The sequence below is a fragment of the Armigeres subalbatus genome, chromosome 1, assembly GCF_024139115.2.
Source record: "Armigeres subalbatus isolate Guangzhou_Male chromosome 1, GZ_Asu_2, whole genome shotgun sequence".
Lineage (NCBI taxonomy): Eukaryota > Metazoa > Arthropoda > Insecta > Diptera > Culicidae > Armigeres > Armigeres subalbatus.
Window position 1 is genome coordinate 252,957,059 of NC_085139.1, and position 19,907 is coordinate 252,976,965.

Consider the following 19,907-nt stretch of genomic DNA (forward strand, 5'->3'; position numbering starts at 1 on the left):
TGATTTTCGGCAAATTATTTGCTGAATTGACAGAAATCTCGGCAAAAAACTTGTTTGCTGGGACACGGCTGTGCGAAACTCGGTAAAAGTTTAACATTTTGCTGAGATCCCGGTAAAAAAAAAATAAGTTTGAAGAGTATCAGTGTGGAAGCTGTGGAGTGGAGAGATATCAGCTTCCACACTAATACTGTTTCCAGCTTCAAACTATTTTGTTTAAAATAAAAATCTCAGTTAAGTATTTGTTATCATATTGAAGGTCATATGCATAGAAATTGTAATATGCACTGGGTACACATAATCTTGTAAAAAGGGTTCCATTCACTGTATGTGGATTAACACGGGTTTTTCATTAAAATCTCTTAATTTTACAGAGGACACGGCTATGCAAATATAGTCGAGCTGTAAATAACAATATTAATAATAATGTTGATTACTCTGTAGTTTCTTCAACAACTAATTATTGCCAGCTATTATTTTCATTTGATTTTTATTATTATTATTGCTACATCAAATCAACATAGAAAAAAAACGTTACCACTATTTCGAACTACCATCCCCTCCTTCTTCGTTTTGCTCCGTACTGGCAAACTTGGCCTTGTGATCCTTCAGCCACTCCTGCGGGTGGTCCTTCTTCCTGTGCGCGTACATGGTGGCATTCGAGAAGAACTTCTTCTCGCAAAACTGACACTGGTACAACGGTTCCCCCGTGTGGGCATTAGCGATGTGTTCCCTCAGCGTGACAGGCCGCGAATACTCCTTGTTGCACAGTTCGCAAACGTACTTTTTACACTTCGGATTGTGCTTCCGCTCGACGTGCAACTTCAGCGATAGCAAATTGATCGACACGTGATCGCAATGTTCGCATTTGTACTCTCCCTCGCCCCGGTGTCGGCCCATATGTTTCCTCCAGTATCGGAGGTTTTTCATCCATTTGTTGCAAATGGGGCACTGCTTCTTCTGCTGCTCGGCCGTCAGCTCATGATACACCTGATGCGCCTTAAGTTCCGAATGCTTTAGGAAGCCTTTCGAACAAACCTCACAAATAAATTCGAAGCTCTTTTCGTGAACCGCCAGGATGTGTCTCCTGAGATGAACCTTCGTTTTGAAGCACTTGCCACAGGTGGGGCATTTGGCTTTCTCCTTTTCCAGTGTTTCATGCTGGTCTATATGCCGCTGCAGCAATTTTTGCTTGGGAAAGCTTTTCGGACATCGCTCGCATTTGAATATCAGTTGATGCTCTTCGGGATGAACTTCCTCTTTGTGGCGGTTGACGCTACTCTGAGACTTGAACGATCGGTTGCAAATCTCACATTTGATGGTTTGCGGGTTGAGTAAATGCTGCACGTGCAGAAGAAGAGCTGCCCGAGTTCTATATTTGAGGTCACAGCATACGATGTACGGCTGATCATGGACCTGAACCGTGTGGCGAATGATGGCTTGGAAATCATCGAACTCTTCATAGCAATGCTCGCAGACATAAGATCTGTGCTGTTTGATGAAGTCGTCCTCCTCTTTTTGCTGTTCCGGTGATAACTTCTTTCGCTTCCGGTAAATTTTTTTCGGCTTCGACGGCTTAGCTTTAGATCCTTTTTCCGATGCAATCCGTTTCGACCCGTTGCGCAGTTTTCGAATTTCATAACGAACATCTTCATCGTCTTCGGCCATAACTATGAGTGGTTTTTCATCAATATCAATATCGGTGTCACCCATTGATGGCTTCTGATCGGAATCATCCTCAATATCCGGCTCACACTCAACTATGTCGGAAGTTTCGTTCGCTTCCAACGTTGCATCCAAGCAGTTGTCAAATAGCGAATTCGCCTCGCAACCATTGTCCTCCTGTTTGAGATATACGGAAAGCGGTCTTGAGTCCAGCAGATCTTCATGCAATGTCTTCACTTCTTGGTAAAACTGATGGAACTGATCGACTTTCTCCCAACAGAATTCGCAGATGACGGCACTTTGTAGGTCGTCCTCCTGCAATGTAAACAAAGTGAGAAACAATAAAATCAAAAACTGAATTTAACTTACCTGAAACCAGAAATGCTTGCACATGACCATGCGAATGTTGGGTTTCGATTCTTCTTCATCGTTCACGATTTGGAAGAATTTTTCGGATTTTTGGGCGCATGTAAAGCATTTATAATTATTGTTCATTGTTTTGATTTATAAATCCCACACGGATCGAAGGCACTCGTCCAGATTTGTTAACTACTGATGTTGTGTGGAAACTGTAACGGTAAATCGTGAAACAAACAAACTGCATCTTGCAGCACGTGCAACAAGAAAAATTGTTGCGTTCGTTGCATCACAATCAGTGTCGCAGTCAGAGATGCCAGATTTGAAGACATGTCTTTAATTTGAAGACATTTGAATCTCTGTGAAGACATTATTTTCTTTCATGAAGACATTTTGAAGACTTTTCAAAATATTTAAAGACTTATTGACTACTTTATTGAGGTTAAAAGACTATTATTCTTCCATTTAATAAATAATGGAAGAATAATAGTCTTTTAACCTTGTAGCATTTCCCCTAAGACGCTCTAAAATAATTAATCATACTTTATTGAGTTTTGCAGTAGCCATCAAGCAAATAAGTACAGTGCGTGTTTTATTCATAGGGAAAATAAAAAAATATCTATTTTGTGTTCGGTGGCTCATGCGCATGTAATGCGCGCAGTTCCGGTCGAAACTGCAGTGCGTGTTTTAGTCGTCGCGAAAATAATAAACCGCGCGTCTGTATTCTCAATCCAGTTGAAAACCGGAATTGGGTTGTTTAGTGGTATATATGTTTTTACATATTCTGAATCTGCATAAAAAACTGAGACTAACCCCAATTTTTCAGAATTTTTGGAGCCCCGGAACTATTTTTAATTTGCATTTTAAATTTGTATGGGGCTAGAAATTTGTTCTTATGCTGCATGGGCCAACTGTCATTCTATGAATGTTAGTGTCATTCTATCGATTAAAATGGCTTATTGTTTGCTGTATAAAAATGTAAATAAAAGGTTTACAAAAAAAATAAAAATATGTTGGAGATCAGGAGAGCATGCTCTTTATGTTAAACTATAAAAAACTCGATATTTTTCTGAGCTAAACAACCCAATTGGGGTATAGCGAAGTTGGATTTTTCTCACAATCCGTACATTAAACCTAACTTCGGAAGTGGTGCGCTGTTTTCATATCTCGAAGCGCTATTCAGCGCACCACTTCCGAAGTTAGGTTTAACGTACGGATTGTGAGAAAAATCCAACTTCACTAGCACCCAATTTCGGGTTTCAACTGGATTGAGTATATAATGTGCTTGACTCTGGTCGAGACAAATACGGAGTTTGAGGTTGAACGTGATTCGTTACGTATCGGACGCGAATCCGGGTATTAGTTTTATTCTGTGCGGTCGGATAGTAAATCGGACGCATAACTTCCGCGGGATCCGAAATTTAGTTCTGTGCTGATTAAGCGATTGATCGTATTTCGATTAGGTACAAAGCAAAACGGTCACGCAATCCGAAATATTTTGTTTTGTTTACATGTTTACATATATGTACTGTTCGGAAAGTAAATCAATTAATGCGCGTTTTTATTTGCAATCCCCTCCCTTAGATCGCATCACTCATTAAAGTGAATCCAGATAAAATATCCTGTGCAACTAACACAATCCAGCTTTCCGCACGCTCGGTGACGGCTGACGGCTCGGTGACGAATGACGGCTTGTCGGTGTGTAAAAATCAATCGATTACTGTAATTTTTGACACTAGTTGGAGTAAAACTCACTGGCGAAAAGGCCTTTTTCCACTTCCGCTCACCAAGAAACGCCAGTGGGCTTTCCTCCAGCTAGTGTCAAACAGTACAGTGACCGATTGATTTTTATACACCGACAAGCCGTGTCCAACAGCTCCAAGGTGTGCGCCAGTAGACGTAGGCTACTGGCAGGCGTTGCCGCATCTATTCTTAGGTACGGCGGCCCGTCCTGGGCAAAAGCACTGGGGGTAACCAGTTACCTGCAGAAACTGGAGAGCACCTACCGCTTGATGTGTCTCAGGGTGATATCGGCCTACCGCACGGTATCGCACGACGCATCCTGCGTGATAGCGGGTATGATGCCAGTCGGGCTGGTCATCCGGGAAGACGAGGAGTGTTTTGCGCTACGTGGCACCAGAGGAGCCCGCGAGCGTACCAGAGTGACTTCGGTTGCCAGATGGCAGCGCGAGTAGGATAACTCCTTGAAAGGTAGGTGGACCCACCGGCTGATTCCTAACATATCAAGCTGGGTGGGGAGACCCCATGGGGAGGTTCACTTCCATCTGACACAATTCCTGTCAGGCCATGGCTGTTTCCGACAGTACCACCACAGGTTTGGGCACGCGGAGGTCCCCGTCTGCCCTGACTGCCCAGGTGTTGACGAAACTGCAGAGCACATACTGTTCATATGTCCTCGTTTCGACGTCGAAAGAAGAGCAATGCTAGACGTTTGCGGCCGGGACACAACTCCGGATAATCTTATCCAAAGCATGTGTCAAGCGGTGGAGAAGTGGAACGCAGTCTCGACTGCAACCACTCAGATTGCCTGCAGCTTGCAGAGAATCTGGCGCGCCGAGCAACAATCGACAAGCATGACTAACTTGTGATTGGTAAGTTAGAGCGAAAGTGCCGAACGCGAAGAAGTGTGTGAATGGTTTGCCCATGCAGAGGTAATGGCGCAGCGGGTGGCAACCGAGATCGTCACCTCGAGGCATGGCAGAAGGGTGAATGAATAGGTGTAGAGTAGAGTGGGGCAAGAGTGCGCGTGGGGTAAGAGTACGTTTTCGATTTTTTGAAGTAATAAAAAAAGATAAACTAGCAGCACTGCATCAGTTTGACAGGTATTCTGGCCAACTATTATCATGTGTAATTGTAAACGATTTAAATAAACAACAAGGGAGATATGGAGTTAGATAACTTTTTGGTCATTTTGCTAAAAAAAATTGGATTTCCGCAACTAGTATTTCATTACCATATATACGTTCAATCAGGTGAACATTATACCATTTCGATAACCTATTGTATAGAGTACTTTATGGTACAGAACACCAATCCGGTTGGTTTTCCAAGAAGTCAACACCATTACTTGAATAATTTTTGGGACTGTGGGGTAAAAGTACGCATGAACCGGTGGGGCAAGAGTACGCATATGGATCTTCAAGTTATGATGTCAAACCCGTATCTCCGGACGAAATAAGACTTCTTCCAAAGCGTAAAGATCCACAACTAAGAAAAAAGGGACAGAATTCGAAATTATCACAAGTTTTTAGAATAAGTTGAAGTAATTCGGTGTTAGAAAGGACTTAGCAAACAAAGCACTGAAGCGAAATAATTAAATTGTATTAGGACTTGTTGTACATCTAAACATAGTACGAAAACACAATTTCATCTAAATTATAATTTCTTTTAATCAAAAGAAACATTCATAAATTATGCAACGTTCAGCTGAGAGGAGATGCGAGATGTGTATGATCCATATAATTTTTAGAACATTCATACAAATAGTGTAGGATAGGGGGGAGGGGTGATGGAATTGCCAAATTTTACGTTACGTGATTGGTGGACTTTCTTTAAGGAAAATGCCTTTGTATACGCCACGCGAAACCTGATATATATTTTTACCTCTGTAGTTTTTTGTATATATAAAAAAAAACAATGGTTTTCGTATGAAAGTGCACATTCTTAGAACCCCCTCCCCCTTTAAGAGTTACGTAATCTTTAAACATTCCTTAATATATGCTCATTAAACATCAATTAAATGTTATTAACTCTTATTTGTGTTAATATATACTTAAAGCACATGATTGGATAAATGCGTACTCTTACCCCACCCAATGCGCACTTTTACCCCACCGGTGGGGTAAGAGTGCGTTTTTCACTTGTCCTGCAATAAGGGTTTTACTAAAACGAATCTCAATAATTTCAATATTTTTTCCACTGGGTAACATAAAGGAAGAGTATATGAATCATCGACACTGATTTGATATGCAGAAGCTTGCTTCATAAGGTCCACATGATCGATTAAAAACTAAGTGCGTACTCTTGCCCCACTCTACTCTATGTATGAACTGCACACGCCGCGCTGGGAGTAGCGCAGGAATGTTGGTTCCTACGACTACTGATACCCCGCGGCGTGGCAGAGGAGTGTGGGTGAGCATCCAAGTCAGTCTCACATGGTACGAAAGGAATGAGTTGAGTCGTGTTGAGCTAGTCTCATATGGCATGAACGAGGTGAGTCAGACTCACATGGTATGTCAGAAGTGGGAACCTAAGCGAAGAGTCCCACAAGGGATGCCAGAGGGAGTGTTAGGTCGAATGACTCGAGTAGTATGTGTCAGCGCGAACTGAATGAAAGAGGTGAGCAGTCTCACATGGTACGATAAAGGTGCATACAAGTTAGTCCCACACGGCATGAGAAGGGTTGGCACCATAGGCGTAACTAGAGTCTCGGTCTAGGGGGGGCCATGGCACCAGCTGGTGAGATGTAATTTTCAAAGGCGATTTAAAGCACTGTGCGCATGGATTGCAATAGAAATTGTTTGACTTAGTTTATCGCTCATTCGTCCTAGAACTAACATAAAAAAAATCGCGAATAATACAATTGATTTCAAATGATGCTGTGATTGCTCCAAAACGCTGTGTCTGTTTCAACTTGACTTCTCCATGTTACTAAATGTGGATAAGTGTGTAATCTAAGATTCAAGAATCTTCTTCGAATTATCTATAAATAAAATTCGATATTAGTATATTTCTGAAAGTTTTCAAGCATTTTCATAATTACTTAATGCATAAAGATCTCGATTTTTTTGAAACTTGAAATTTTTGAAACTCTTTAGATGTGGAATAAATTCCACGAAATATTGTCATAATCAATAATGAATCCTAAAGTGTTTTTTATGAGTCATAAATTCCATGAGACTTCAGAAGCAACCAAATCGATCTGAATTGTGCTGCAAAAGAAATGTTTTCTGATACGAACTGGTTTCTAAATCTATTTTTTTATCCTAAAAAATAAATTCTAACTAAAGCAGGCACAAAAGAGTTTTCCGATGATCCTTATGGAATCGCCAAAAAAATAAATGGAACAAGATCTTTTGAGGATTATAAAAATATTTCTTTAATGCTATCTCTGTTGTGAGTGCGAAGGTTGCCTAAGTTTTGTCCTAATACTTTCAATGGAATGCGTAGTTGATTTTTCTGTCATTCTAATAAAGATTCTTAAGTTTTATAATTTTATATCTTTCTGTGCCAGAATTATTTAGCGAGAGCAAAAAGCTCCATAGGAATTTGATCAACTGTTTTGCGGCATACCTTGCGATTAACTCGAAGATTTTCGAAAGAATGGTCGTTCGAAATTTCATTGACCGGATTTGTGTACATGTGCTCATTTTGATGTAGTTGCTTCAGTCTTTTTTGAAGCGGATGGTAGTTTAATAGAACAGAAATATTTATATCTTAATACAATTATGTTTTTGTTTCTGCGACCAGGATACTAGTCAAACAAATGCCGAACAAATTATTATTTTAAGCTAACAACTGAATTAGAAGCGGCATTGATTTTAGCTTAAAAATCGAGAAAATGTTCCCGGGGGGTCCAACTTAAATATTTCGATGCTTTGCTGAACAAATGGTCATAGATGTGATAACGCAACAAAAAATATGTTTATAGAATTCATAATCAAAATTAAGAAATATGTAGGAAATATGTAAATGAAATAAAACTGACTAAGTTGGAATTACTTTTCAAAATTTTCTGGGGGGGGGCACAAGTAGGTCTGGAGGGGGCCAGGCCCCCCCCGGCCCCCCCTTATTTACGCCAATGAAAATATGTAAATGAAATAAAAACTGACTAAGTTGGAATTACTTTTCAAAATTTTCTGGGGGGGGGCCACAAGTAGGTCTGGAGGGGGCCAGGCCCCCCCGGCCCCCCCTTATTTACGCCAATGGTTGGCACAAAAGTTAGTCCCGCACGGCATGAGAAGGGTGGGCACACAAGTCAGACCCATAGGAGCGTTAGCGTGTGTGCAAGCATGGAGTGTATGAGCATGAATCAAGGGTTTGGGTGGGCATACAAGTTAGACCCACATGGCATGAGAAGGGTGGGCACACAAGTTAGACCCGCACGGCATGACAGAGGTGCAACAGAGTATGTAGGGTGTGTTTGAGGGTGCGATAGAGCGAGCACCCAAGTCAGTCTCGCACGGGACGGGTGCCTGTGTGAGCGAGAACGAGCGAGTACGTTTAGTACTGCCATCCCCCAGAAGTAGTACTGGGAGGTAGTTCCTGGGGGAAACGATGGTGGAGCCCGAGGGAGTTTAGTCGGTATTACCGGTATGGTCGAGTCCGACACTCCAGTACACTTCCGTGTGGTAGTTTGGCAACTACAATGCACGTGTACTGGGTTAGTGTGTAAATGCATTCTCCCTTGTAAAAAAAAAATAAAAAAACACCGACAAGCCGCCATTACCAAGCGTGAAAAGCTGGAAACCAAATCCCAAGACAATCGTGGAGATGCAGAGGTGTTCTCGGTCTCTAGTAGCAACGAGAGTCGAGTAGCAACGAGAGAGCCCTCCTTAGCCGTGCGGTAAGATGCGCGGCTACAAAGCAAGACCATGCTGCGGGTGGCTGGGTTCGATTCTCGGTGCCGGTCTAGGCAATTTTCGGATTGGAAATTCTCTCGATTCCCCTGTGCATAAAAGTATCATCGTGTTAGCCTCATGATATACAAATCTCGAGCAACATATGATTAGGACCGAAAAACCAACAATGCCGAACTGAGAAAAATGAGGTTCAAGTAGAAACTCATTTCATTGCCAAGACCACATCAATGCTATACGTAAATGTTTATATTATAACAGCAGATTGAGATTAATTGAAAAACCGTTTGAAATCTACAAAATTTCAGCTAAAACAAAAATCGTGCCGTTTACTCGCATTACCGGCAACACGTCTGGTTTTTAAGCCGTTTGCTCAAAGTTAGTAACACCATCGGATTTGTATAGATTTGTTAGCCAGTGCAGTTCTGCTATGTGATATATTGAAAACCTAGCACGAATATAAGTTTTAAAATAACTTGAAGCTAGTTTTTCTAAATAATCAATATAATGTGAACGGCCTAAAAACCAAAGCAAACATTCTGCATGGTAGTTAAGGGCGCCAACAAAGGACTATAAAACTACTACGGTGCAAATGGTTCATGAGCCGTTCACTCAAAATAGCAATAAATGTGATTCTTAAGAGATATCAAGTACGGAGTTTTACCTAGGATGAAGAATCATTTACAAAGCAATCGTTTATGCTAGAAAATCAAAAATCATGGTTTTGGTTTATAAGCCGTAATCATATGTTACGCGAGAAATGCAAAAATGGTAACCTGGCATGCTAACCTGGAAACCTCACAGTTAATAACTGTGGAAGTGCTTAATGTACAACTAAGCTGCGAGGCGGCTTTGTCCCAGTGTGGGGATATAATGCCAATAAGAAGAAGAAGAGAGTCAAACTAACAACCCTTCCTTTCCTACACTAAAAAAATCCACACATTTGTATTGGCAAAAATCTAAAGAAATTTACAAATAAATTTTATGTGCGCGTTAATAACCACCCGCTATAGGAGAAACCACATAAGGTTATTAGTTAATAAGGGTTATGTGTGTTTCCACATATATGCTATGCGAATTCATATAGCCGTTATGTGGGAAATGCTTTAGTCAAAATTTATATGTGCCACACATGATGGATATGATTGGATTTTTGCCAGTGTATATGACCGTAAGGACGTGGCCGTGATCTAATTTATTTTGAACGGCAAAAATAGACTGACTTGATTTGATCTATTCAACCATTGAGCTAGATCCAGATTTTATTTTCTAGATTTCTTCTGAATTCATGTGATCTTTTCATATGACATTTCTCTAAATACCCATAAAGAATGAGGACAGATTTTAGGAAACTCTTTGAATTTCCCGTGGATTTTTGAAAGAATTTTCAGTGAAATTATGAGGAAAAAAAATTGAAATTGAACTGAACTTCCACAATTTTAATTTTCACAAGAAAATTGCTCCAATTAATTTCCAAAGACAATATTCTCACGAATGTCGACAAGAAATTAAAATTGTTCTTGAATGAACCTTTCTCAGACTTTCCGCGGTAAACTTTAATATTAAAATCTTCGTTTTAAAGAAATTCAAAAAATCCACATTTTAATTAAAGACTCAGTAGAAAATTCCGAAGAAACTTGTTACACATCCTCAGTCCCCTGGCATCAGGTAAAAAACTCAAAGGTGCAGCCCAATCAGGTTGTACGCAAAGATGACGTAGGACTACGTAGCTATTCGAAATTGATGGAATATGCCATGATTATTTGTGTCTTCTTATTAACATTGAGCAAACTGCTCGGAGGACAACTGAATCAAGAAGTCGAATAGTTGCTCCCAGTTAGATAGACTTTGAGTCTCCAACCGTTGAATTAACATGACTCATCGGCCTCATCGCTGCTGAAGCCACTCGACTGGTTTCATTGGAGGACATCATCATCCCCAAAAACTAAATCGTAAATAGCGAATTTGATATCGCATCGGAGGGAGATGGTGCAGTAAATTTGAATGGATGGAATCACTAACAGCAACCAAGCTACCACGCCAAACGCCGATGCCACCGAAACCGTCCATTTTCGCAATTAAACCTTTCTTTTCAGAAAATGCTGGTCCTGAGAAGAACTAATTTCCTTTCCCCAATGCGCATTTCCAACTAACTGACACCACAATTTGCAATAAATTTTCAGCATCGCCACTGGTGGTGCGGGATCGCAACAGAACTATTGTTAAGAGCTGAGCAGAATGGATACGTTTGCGTGCGTTTTAAAAGTTTCGCCATGGGAAAACTATCAAAACGCACGCAAACGTATCCATTCTGCTCCGCTCTTTATAGTCAACCCTTTCTTCATATGAAATGCTGATTCGTTGAGGTTGAATGATCTGCAGCAACACACCGAGCACCAAAACCAATGCGATGGATTTCCGTTGAAAATGTTACCAGCATTATGCTGTGTCCGCTGCGCTGCGATTGCTTTGATGCGTCCGCTCTGCGTGAAATCTTGTTCAAACTGAGGATTAGATCCAAAACCGCAAGTGATTGATTTTTGATGTCTGTGCTAGTGATACATGTACGTGATTGGTTGGTTCACTTATTTCTAAACTTTTTATCAATTATCAATAATAAATAGTTAAAAACCAGTATTTTCATATAAATACAAAGAAGCGTTGACTCATCCTTGATCGAAAGTTCCAAAAAAATTTAAAATCCATCGAGAAACGGCTGAGATATTAAAGTTTGAAGTCTATCATATTTTCGTGACGGTCCTCGATTTTCGCAATCGTAAAATGTACCCCAATATAGAAAAGACAGACGTAGTCCTACGTCAAAATCATAAAAACTATATAAGAGATTTTGTTCAGTGTAGTGGCGGTCACAAACCGTTGCAATCTAGGATGTTGCAATGGTTGCAATGCAATGTAGCGTTTGGTTGCAGGAGTTCCACAGTGTTGCAGGTGAAGAAATAACATCCAACATCAGCTGCCTAGCTGACAGCTTTTTGTTGACAAAAATCGCAAAATAAAAAAAAATCCGATTAAATTGGAATCGGAACAAGTTCGAGCTGCGCCATGGAATCGAATTTAAATAGTGAGCAAATATGTTATATATGTTGCCAAAAACATAGTGATTCAAATTTTACGGAAGTGGATTTGAAGCAGGATATGGAATCAATCATCTGCCAACATTTTTGGTTCAAGGTAATCGATGATGCATTCAAATTTCATAAAAATATATTTTTCATGTTTACTAATTTCTAGAATGACGAGCTACATAATGCTTTGGTGTGCATACCCTGTTGGGAGAAAGTGAATGAATTCCACAAGTTCTATCAGGAAGTGAAAGATAATCACTCAAAGCTGAAACTCCAGCTAACACCCGTTTGCATCAAGCAAGAAGAAATCACCATTGAGGAGGACCAAGGCCACCAAAGTTATGATGAAGTGACAACAAGTGAAGGAAGGTTTGAGATGTCCTCCATGGAACTGGATGTAAACGAAGAACTTTCTATGGGCACAAATCCTGAGGATATAAATAACGAGGAACCTACGCAAGAGCAGCGACGAACTTGGAAACAGGCAAAATACCGTAAAAAGTTGTCAAACGAGGAGCGACAGGCCCAGGATAATGTAATCATGCAGCATTTGAGCTACGATTGTGAAGTATGTGACTTGGAGTTTAGTGACTTTTGCCTAGCGCTGCGGCATCGGATAAACGTTCACGAGCAAACATATCTCATGTGCTGCGATAGGCAATACAAAACCCGGTTAATGCTGTACCAACATGCGCTGAATCCAGGAGCATTTAGGTGTGAGTTCTGTGGTAAAAATTTCAAACTGCTGCATGGCTTTCATCGCCATATGAAACAATTTCACAAAGACGAGAAGGAATTATTATTCAAGTGCCTTCATTGTCCGGAGAGCTTCGCTCAGGAAGGGATGTTGCGGCGCCATATGGTCGAGCATGATCCAACAAAGTGCGAGGTTTGTGGAAAAGAGTTCGCGAATAAATATGGTCTGCGACGACACATCAAAGATTTCCATGTGGAGCAGAAAGAATTCATTTGCGATATTTGCTCTAAAGGATTTTCTCGGCAGTCGATGTATCTGGAACACCGAGTGACCCATGATTTGACAGCAGAAGAGATGCGCGAGCAATGTCCAATTTGCAACAAATGGCTGAAGAACCATATCTGCTGGGAGAAACATGTGAAACGACATAAAACTGAGGGGGCGCAAATTTGTGACATTTGCGATCACGTTTCGGTGAACTCGATGTCTCTGAGGGTTCACAAGGTACGCCAACATGGACCGAACAACAAGAAGTATCCATGCGATATCTGTGGCAAGGAGTACTCCAGGGCAGCGACATTAAAGGAACATGTGGCAAATGCTCACACCGGAGAACATCTGTACCAGTGTCAGTACTGCTTGAAGAAGTTCTTCTCCAGTGCCACAATGTACGCACACCGGAAAAAAGATCACCCGATAGAATGGCTAAAAGATCACATGACAAAGTACGCCAGCAAAGATGAAGATGCAAATGAGAAGGGCGACAGCTCCAACGACGTTTCGTAGCCTTGATTCGTGTCTGTTTGTAGAATTAGTCGAATAGAAACCAGATATTTTATATTAATTTTTTTATTTGATGTTGATGACATTTCATTGATATATTCTTTACATTCTGTCCAAGGGATAATGAACAATCATCCTGCCCTATCAGTGCAAATTCTACTTCATTTGTAATTAGTTTTAGTTATGTTAATTGATCACTTTTTCTCCATAATCGATGGAAATTTGAAAAACATAAACGCCTCTATTCCGTTACGCTATCACCTTCGCCTGTATCCTCCTTCCTGGCGTACTTGGCCATCTTATCCTGCAACCATTCCTGCGGATGGTCCTTTTTCCGGTGCGAGTGCATAGTGGCGTTCGAGAAGAATTTCCGCTCGCAAAACTGGCACTTGTACAATGGCTCTCCCGTGTGAGCGTTGGCCACGTGTTCTTTCAATGTCGTTGCCCGCGAGTACTCCTTGCCGCACAGCTCACACACATGTCGCTTCTTATCCGGTGCATGTTTGTACCTGATATGCGCCTTGAGAGCCATCAAATTGATCGACACATGCCCGCACTGCTCACATTTGTAGTCCCCTTCGTCTTTGTGGCGCCTCACGTGCGTCAACCAGTATCGGTGGTTCTTCAACCACTTGTTGCACACCGGGCACTGTTTCTTCATTTGCTCGTCGGTAAGGTCGTGTAGTTTCCGATGCATCATCAGCATTGCCCGACGGAAGAACCCTCTCGAGCAGATTTCACAGATAAAATCTCTCGATACCTGATGGACAGCTCTAATGTGGTTCTTCAAAATAACTTGCGTTCGAAAGCACTTACCGCAGATATCGCATTTGGCTTTCTGCTTTTCAAGCGTTTCATGTTCAGCCAAATGGCGCTTCAGCAGCTTTTGTTTTGGAAAGCTTTTGGAGCAATACCGGCACTTAAATATCAACTGGTGCTGTTCTGGATGAATTTCCTCTTTGTGACGGATGTACCCACTTTGAAATTTGAACGTTCTGCTACAAATTTCACACTTGATTGCCTCTGGATTGAATATGTTCTGGACGTGCTGATATAGCATGGATCGCGTCCGGTATTGATGTTCGCAGCACATAATGTATCGCTTATCGTGAGCATCTATTGTATGGCGACGGATAGCACAATAACTATTAAATTCCTCATTGCATTCCTCGCATACATAAGGTCTGTGCTGTTTGATAAACTCGTCCTCGGCTTGTTGCTCCGGCGTTACGTTCAGATGAGTGATCGACTTGGGATTTCTCTTGACTTTAGGTTTTTTCTTGGCTTTGTGAATAGGCGAATTTGACTTAGGCTGCAGCTGATTACGTTCATCAATATTAACAATAGTATCGGTTTCACAATGCAACCGATCTTGCAGATCCTCTACCTTCGGTGCCAGGTCAATGTGGTTTGGCTCTTTTAGCAGTTCTTCGTCTATCTCGACTTCTTCCTGTTTGATGAAAATCGAGTTTGATATTGCTTCCAACAAACTCTCACGATGATGCTTTACATGTTGATAGAAACAATGGAATTGATCCACCTTAAGCCAGCATATTTTACAGATAAGTGCGGCCTGCAATTCGGCTTCCTGAAATGCAACATATTCTAGGTAATTTTGAACCCGCTGGGACTCAGATTATAGACTTACATCGAACCAGAAATGTTGGCAAATAATGTGATAAATATTCTGATTATAATTTACTTCAGTGCCAGATGTAATATGAAATTCTTCTGCATTTTGGCCACACATAAAACAACTTGAATTATCCATGATCTAAATACTAGTCCAAGAATTTCTAAACAGAATTACAAAGTGACTCCAATTACGGTGTATGAAACAAACAAAAGAAATGCTACATCTGCGCTTTCATGTTGCATGAAGAAGAAGAAACAGAAAAAATCTCCACGGGAAAGCATACGAAGAACTTTTTAAATTTTTTCTCAAAAATTCTAAAAGCAATTTAATTAAAAACGGTAGGTAGGGTTAGACTTTTTTCTACTGTATAATAAACACAATTTTTCTATTCTAAATTTTATTTTGTAATATTACACTAAGTGTAAAGTACGGTACGGTGTTGGACTTATTAAGTCTTAATAAGTCCAACACCGTACTGCTTAGAGCACCTCCACGGGAGTCCTCATCGCTATTCTTATTATACACGTAAAAAAATTTAATGTTGTTTATTATTAATATTTCTAATACTTTTTTGCCAAAGCAGGCGCTTAATAACATGTATAAGAAAAAACTTTTACATCGCATTAGTTACATACATTCGGAAACTTATACTTTTCATTAACTTATGAATGTTATTAGCTTTTTGATATGGGATCATACACGGTTAGAAAAAAGTACCTAATTTTAGGTACTTTTTTTCTCTTGCATCTCCCTCCCTCTTCCCTTTGTTGTCATAAAATGAAGAGCAAAACCACTCAACAAGGGCATTAAAGTGTGGGAACCAAACGTTGAGTAATCTCATGTTTACAAAAGTTGAGTGAAATTTACCTAACTTTTGGTTAGTTTCTATTTAAAAATAAGTATATTTTACTTAATATTAAGTGAATTTTACTTAATTTCAAGAAAAAATTACTTAATTTTGGTTTCCCACACTGAACCCCCGATTTGAGTGAAAAGTACCTAATATTAGGTACTTTTTTCTAACCGTGTACATTAGGTGGCATAATGAAGAGTATAAGTATTTTCGAATGGTTTTTTGCCATAACATATAAGGTTATTTTTTTACGTGTAGCGCTCCTTTTCGAGTGCTATTTTAGGATAGCGCCCCATCTTCCCACCGGTGGTTTCTGTTTTAGGTATAGCGACTTCGTAAACATATTGAGTTCTCACCGGGCGTTGCTAAAAGTAGTCATTTTCTCTTTTAATGGCTCTACATTCCTACTGGAACTTGGCTAGCTGCTCAACTTAGTACTCTATAAGCATTTCCTCAGTTATCAATTGAAAGCTTTTCTGTGCCCGTCATTGCATGAGTATGTATTTTGTGTGACAACTATGCTTAAGGAGCCCATTTGAAAACAACAGAATCGAGAATCCGAAGGGCAATACTACGCTTTCCTCGTAATGCTAGCTGGAGACCCGTCATCAAATTTTTTTCATTTTTTGCCTTTCTCGTACAACAAAGTTGTACCGAAAGGCTATCATTTCACTCCAAAATCGAACTTTTTATAGAAGTCTCGGAGACCCATGATGTTATATACCAATCGACTCAGCTCGTCGAGCTGAACAAATGTCTGTCTGTCCGTGTGTATGTGTGTGTGTGTGTGCACACGAGAACCAAAAAACATTAGCCACTTTTTCATATAGTAATTCTTAACCGATTTTCTCGCAACAAGTTGCATTCGACGGGGGTCAAACCCTAGTTGATCACTATTGAATTTGATAACGATCGACCATTGCGCTTAAAAGTTATTAAGAAAATGGAATCAAACTATGTAAGCGCCATATAAGGTTGGTGTCTTGGCTAAATGCGAGAAAGGCAGTGTCACCACTCGGTGAATTGAGTTGGTTTTTTTTCAACATTATTCCTTCTGGACTTCCTTCCTCCTGGAAATTTGTTTATTTCCACATTTTTTTCTCTGAAAAATGTCCCGGACAAACAATTTTGTAACAACATCCGAAAGAATCCAAAGAATTTTCTTGGGAAAACTTACTAAGTTTTCAAATGAAATCACAAAAGAAATTGCCTAACGGCCTAACTGTGTAAACGCAGCCCAACAGGCTGGAACGTCATACGTTGACGTCTTCGAAGATGACGTGGGATGTCATCGGCATTATAGGCATTATTTCCCGTTCTAAAGATGTGCATGGAGTTGAATTCAAGACAAAATTTTCAAAACGACTTATCTGCTTTTGTAAACAAAGATTCAAACGACGATTTGACGAATCTGATTGCTCTCCCACACTGAACCAAAACTTCATCCCGCCAGCGACTGAAAACTGATTTGCTCACGCCCCTTAACGATGTGTAGTCGAAAACCGGATGACAGTCATTCACTCGGATTCAACCGGGATGATGATGGGTTGAATGAAATTCATCCGAAAAAAGGAGGAAATGCATTCCAGTTAGAATTAGCATCATACGGTAAACAAATGTAAATTTTACGACAATCAGCTGACACGTGAATTAGATTCAGAATGTTTATGTGTATGGAAAACAAATATTGAATAAATTAGTTTTCTTTGATAAGATATAATCAAAAGACATTATAATGAGTGACACATTTTAAAGAAAATTTATTGCAAATAAATTAAATACGTTTATCACGTTTTTTACATTGTTGGCCTCAAACAGAACACAGTGAAAGGGCGATGAAATAGTCAATTGGAAAACACGTTCAAACAGTTTCTTTTACAACTGCTTCTGGCGCTGATTCGATGCATTCCGTTTGAGGTATAAAACTGTGCACTGATCTCAAGAAGCGTTCTGAGCCTTGTTCTAACCATCCTGGCCCTGTTGCGTTGCAGTAATCGAAACCAAGCAATTTTTTGTGATGCGTCGTTTGCCTGGGAAAAATAATGTAGTTTTGTTTTACCGTATCTTTGAAATGCAATTGATTTGTTCGTTAAGACTTTTAAGAACACGAATATGAACTCACAATAAGACCAAAACACCTGCAACACTAGATTCCTCTAGAATGATAGCACCTGGAATGGTCCCGGCCCGACTACGATGTGTTGCAGAACTTTATTCTTTAAATGAAGGTGTTTTTTTCTGAAAAACAGAAGAATGGGATCTTATACTCTCTTGATGAGAAATGCATCCAAAACAATAATACTTACAGTTTTTCTTAAAATCGAAAAAAAAAAAACAAACGCCAATCCAATGTTCCTTCCGCTTGGCTTTGAAATTTACAATGGCGATGTTCCATCCGATGAACCGTGTTCTCAAGGTGTATCTGGTGCATCGGGTGCAACTTTTGTTCATTCCAAAATCGAATGATTTGTGTTAAGGGGCAGAATCAAAACAACAATCATTCGATTTTGGGATGAGAATCAGCCGGTGTTGAAAAGATTATCTTTCGAAAAAAGGTGGATTCTGCACATGATGAATTCATAATTTGAAAATGAAAGGATAGGGTTAAAAGCTTGCGGTAATGATGATTCAGTCGTATTTAGGATTAGGTTTTAGTTCAGTGCACGCAAACCAACACCACCAATAGGTAGGTGAAGGTTTCCGCTACATGTTGATGGTGTTGGTTTGCATGTGAGAGCTCTCAAATTCGTCAAATCGTCGTTTGAATCTTTGTTTACAAAAGCAGATAAGTCGTTTTGAAAATTTTGTCTTGAATTGTGAGTTTAGGAGCAAAATTCTTTTCATTTAAAATAACTCCTTTTCATAAAATATACTCCTTTCATTTAAAATAGATCTAAAGTTGAATTACAGTAGCGAGCAATATTGTGCAACTTAAAACTAGATTTATCACAACTTGTATCACAGTGAGTTACCTTAAATGACTAGACTAGAATTTCTTAAACATAACCTAAATCTAATATCACAGATAATCGTGGCAAGATAAGCAGAGTCTACTTGAATTTAATTGTACGACCTGTTACCGAAATTTGTAAGTAGAATGTTTTCTCCACATTGTTACTTTACTTGATACTTCAATAAATTTCAGCTTTAAGCTATTTCGCACCAATCGAGAGTTTGCGTCAGCTAAAAAGATTTCGGAAGAAAACCGCCTTTTTGTTCTTGGAACAAAATCTTAAAGAAATTTCGTGGAGCAAGCATGGATGGCAACCTCAAAACACCGATACAGGAAAAGACAGCGGATTGCGTTTGCTGCCACCGTCCGGAATCGGCTGACAACTGTGTTCAGTGTGACCAATGTGATGCCTGGTGATATATGTCGTGTGCTCATGTGACACCTTCGGTTGCCGAGCGGCCGTGGACGTGTAAGCCGTGTTTACCGCTGAGCACATGCTACACTACCTCCAGTGCTAAAGCGGCACGTTTGCAGTTGAAAATGCAGAAGATGAAGGAACAGCAAGCACTCGAGAAACGTCATCTGGAAGAGAAGTTTAAGCTGATGGAGGAGGAGATAGAAGATCAGGAAGACGCCATTAGCAATCGGAGTAGAGCTAGCGGCAGGACGAGTATGGACAGAGTGAAACAGTGGCAGCAGCAATGTCTGGAACAGGGTGCGAGCGCGCAATGTCCGAAGCAAATGGATAAATCGACGGGCAGTGTAGCAGCTCTACCGGATCTGAAACCAGGCGATCCGAAGACTACTATAGGAAATTCGTTCAATTCTACAAACCCGGTCGTCGTGCGGGATCAGCAGCGGTATACTGGCGCGATCCCAAAAACGTCCAGAAAGCAACACGTGGAGGACTCGAGAGGTAAAATTAAACCCCCATTGCCCCCCGTAGCACCTCAAGGTAAGCCACTTGAATCTGTTCCCTTACTATCCAAAACAGAAAGCTCCCTCCAACAGATTATAAGACAATTTGGATCGTTGGCAGCTTCCGCCACGGTACCATCAAACGCTACAATGACCATGCCTCCCATGACGGGAGCGAAAGTTGGCCATCAGCCACTAATGAATCCAATTAACCCTGGATTAGTACCCAAACTTATGGAACAGTCGAATTTTGGCCCTTTACCACTTCAGACTGGGACAGAACCTGCGAATACGGGGCTGTACAATGTTGGTCGTTTGCCACATATATATCCGGCACCGCATCAAGGGACCATCCCCCCACCA

At 40.4% G+C, this 19,907-nt stretch overlaps 3 protein-coding genes and 1 long non-coding RNA gene across 4 annotated transcripts; 1 reads left to right on the forward strand and 3 right to left on the reverse strand.

Moving 5' to 3' along the window:
* Positions 1 to 470: 470 nt before the first annotated feature.
* LOC134212829 (transcription factor grauzone-like) lies at positions 471 to 2,239 on the reverse strand. Its single transcript, XM_062691045.1, has 2 exons — positions 2,032 to 2,239; positions 471 to 1,977 (listed from the first exon to the last, which is right to left on the reverse strand). Exons 1-2 carry the CDS (start codon positions 2,155 to 2,157, stop codon positions 538 to 540), a joined length of 1,566 nt encoding a protein of 521 aa, XP_062547029.1. The 5' UTR covers positions 2,158 to 2,239; the 3' UTR covers positions 471 to 537.
* A 9,315-nt stretch (positions 2,240 to 11,554) lies between these two features.
* On the forward strand, positions 11,555 to 13,239 carry LOC134206710 (zinc finger protein 728-like). The gene is made up of 2 exons (XM_062682436.1): positions 11,555 to 11,810; positions 11,871 to 13,239. The coding sequence occupies exons 1-2, from the start codon at positions 11,682 to 11,684 to the stop codon at positions 13,185 to 13,187; spliced, it is 1,446 nt and encodes a 481-aa protein (XP_062538420.1). The 5' UTR covers positions 11,555 to 11,681; the 3' UTR covers positions 13,188 to 13,239.
* A 1-nt stretch (position 13,240) lies between these two features.
* LOC134206709 (zinc finger protein 99-like) lies at positions 13,241 to 15,006 on the reverse strand. The gene is made up of 2 exons (XM_062682435.1): positions 14,833 to 15,006; positions 13,241 to 14,772 (listed from the first exon to the last, which is right to left on the reverse strand). The coding sequence occupies exons 1-2, from the start codon at positions 14,953 to 14,955 to the stop codon at positions 13,426 to 13,428; spliced, it is 1,470 nt and encodes a 489-aa protein (XP_062538419.1). The 5' UTR covers positions 14,956 to 15,006; the 3' UTR covers positions 13,241 to 13,425.
* A 2,403-nt stretch (positions 15,007 to 17,409) lies between these two features.
* LOC134206716 (uncharacterized) lies at positions 17,410 to 18,329 on the reverse strand. Its single transcript, XR_009978307.1, has 3 exons — positions 17,980 to 18,329; positions 17,796 to 17,911; positions 17,410 to 17,703 (listed from the first exon to the last, which is right to left on the reverse strand). It is a non-coding gene; the product is annotated as an uncharacterized LOC134206716 (long non-coding RNA).
* Positions 18,330 to 19,907: the final 1,578 nt, after the last annotated feature.

What these genes read in the sequence shown, in the direction of transcription:
- LOC134212829 (XM_062691045.1), bottom strand. Translation starts at nt 2,157, where the DNA reads ATGAACAATAATTATAAATGCTTTACATGCGCCCAAAAATCCGAAAAA. An exon ending in GCAAGCATTTCTGGTTTCAG is followed by an intron (nt 1,978 to 2,031) that starts GTAAGTTAAATT and finishes TTTACATTGCAG; the next exon opens with GAGGACGACCTACAAAGTGC.
- LOC134206710 (XM_062682436.1), top strand. Translation starts at nt 11,682, where the DNA reads ATGGAATCGAATTTAAATAGTGAGCAAATATGTTATATATGTTGCCAA. An exon ending in GCCAACATTTTTGGTTCAAG is followed by an intron (nt 11,811 to 11,870) that starts GTAATCGATGAT and finishes ACTAATTTCTAG; the next exon opens with AATGACGAGCTACATAATGC.
- LOC134206709 (XM_062682435.1), bottom strand. Translation starts at nt 14,955, where the DNA reads ATGGATAATTCAAGTTGTTTTATGTGTGGCCAAAATGCAGAAGAATTT. An exon ending in GCCAACATTTCTGGTTCGAT is followed by an intron (nt 14,773 to 14,832) that starts GTAAGTCTATAA and finishes GTTGCATTTCAG; the next exon opens with GAAGCCGAATTGCAGGCCGC.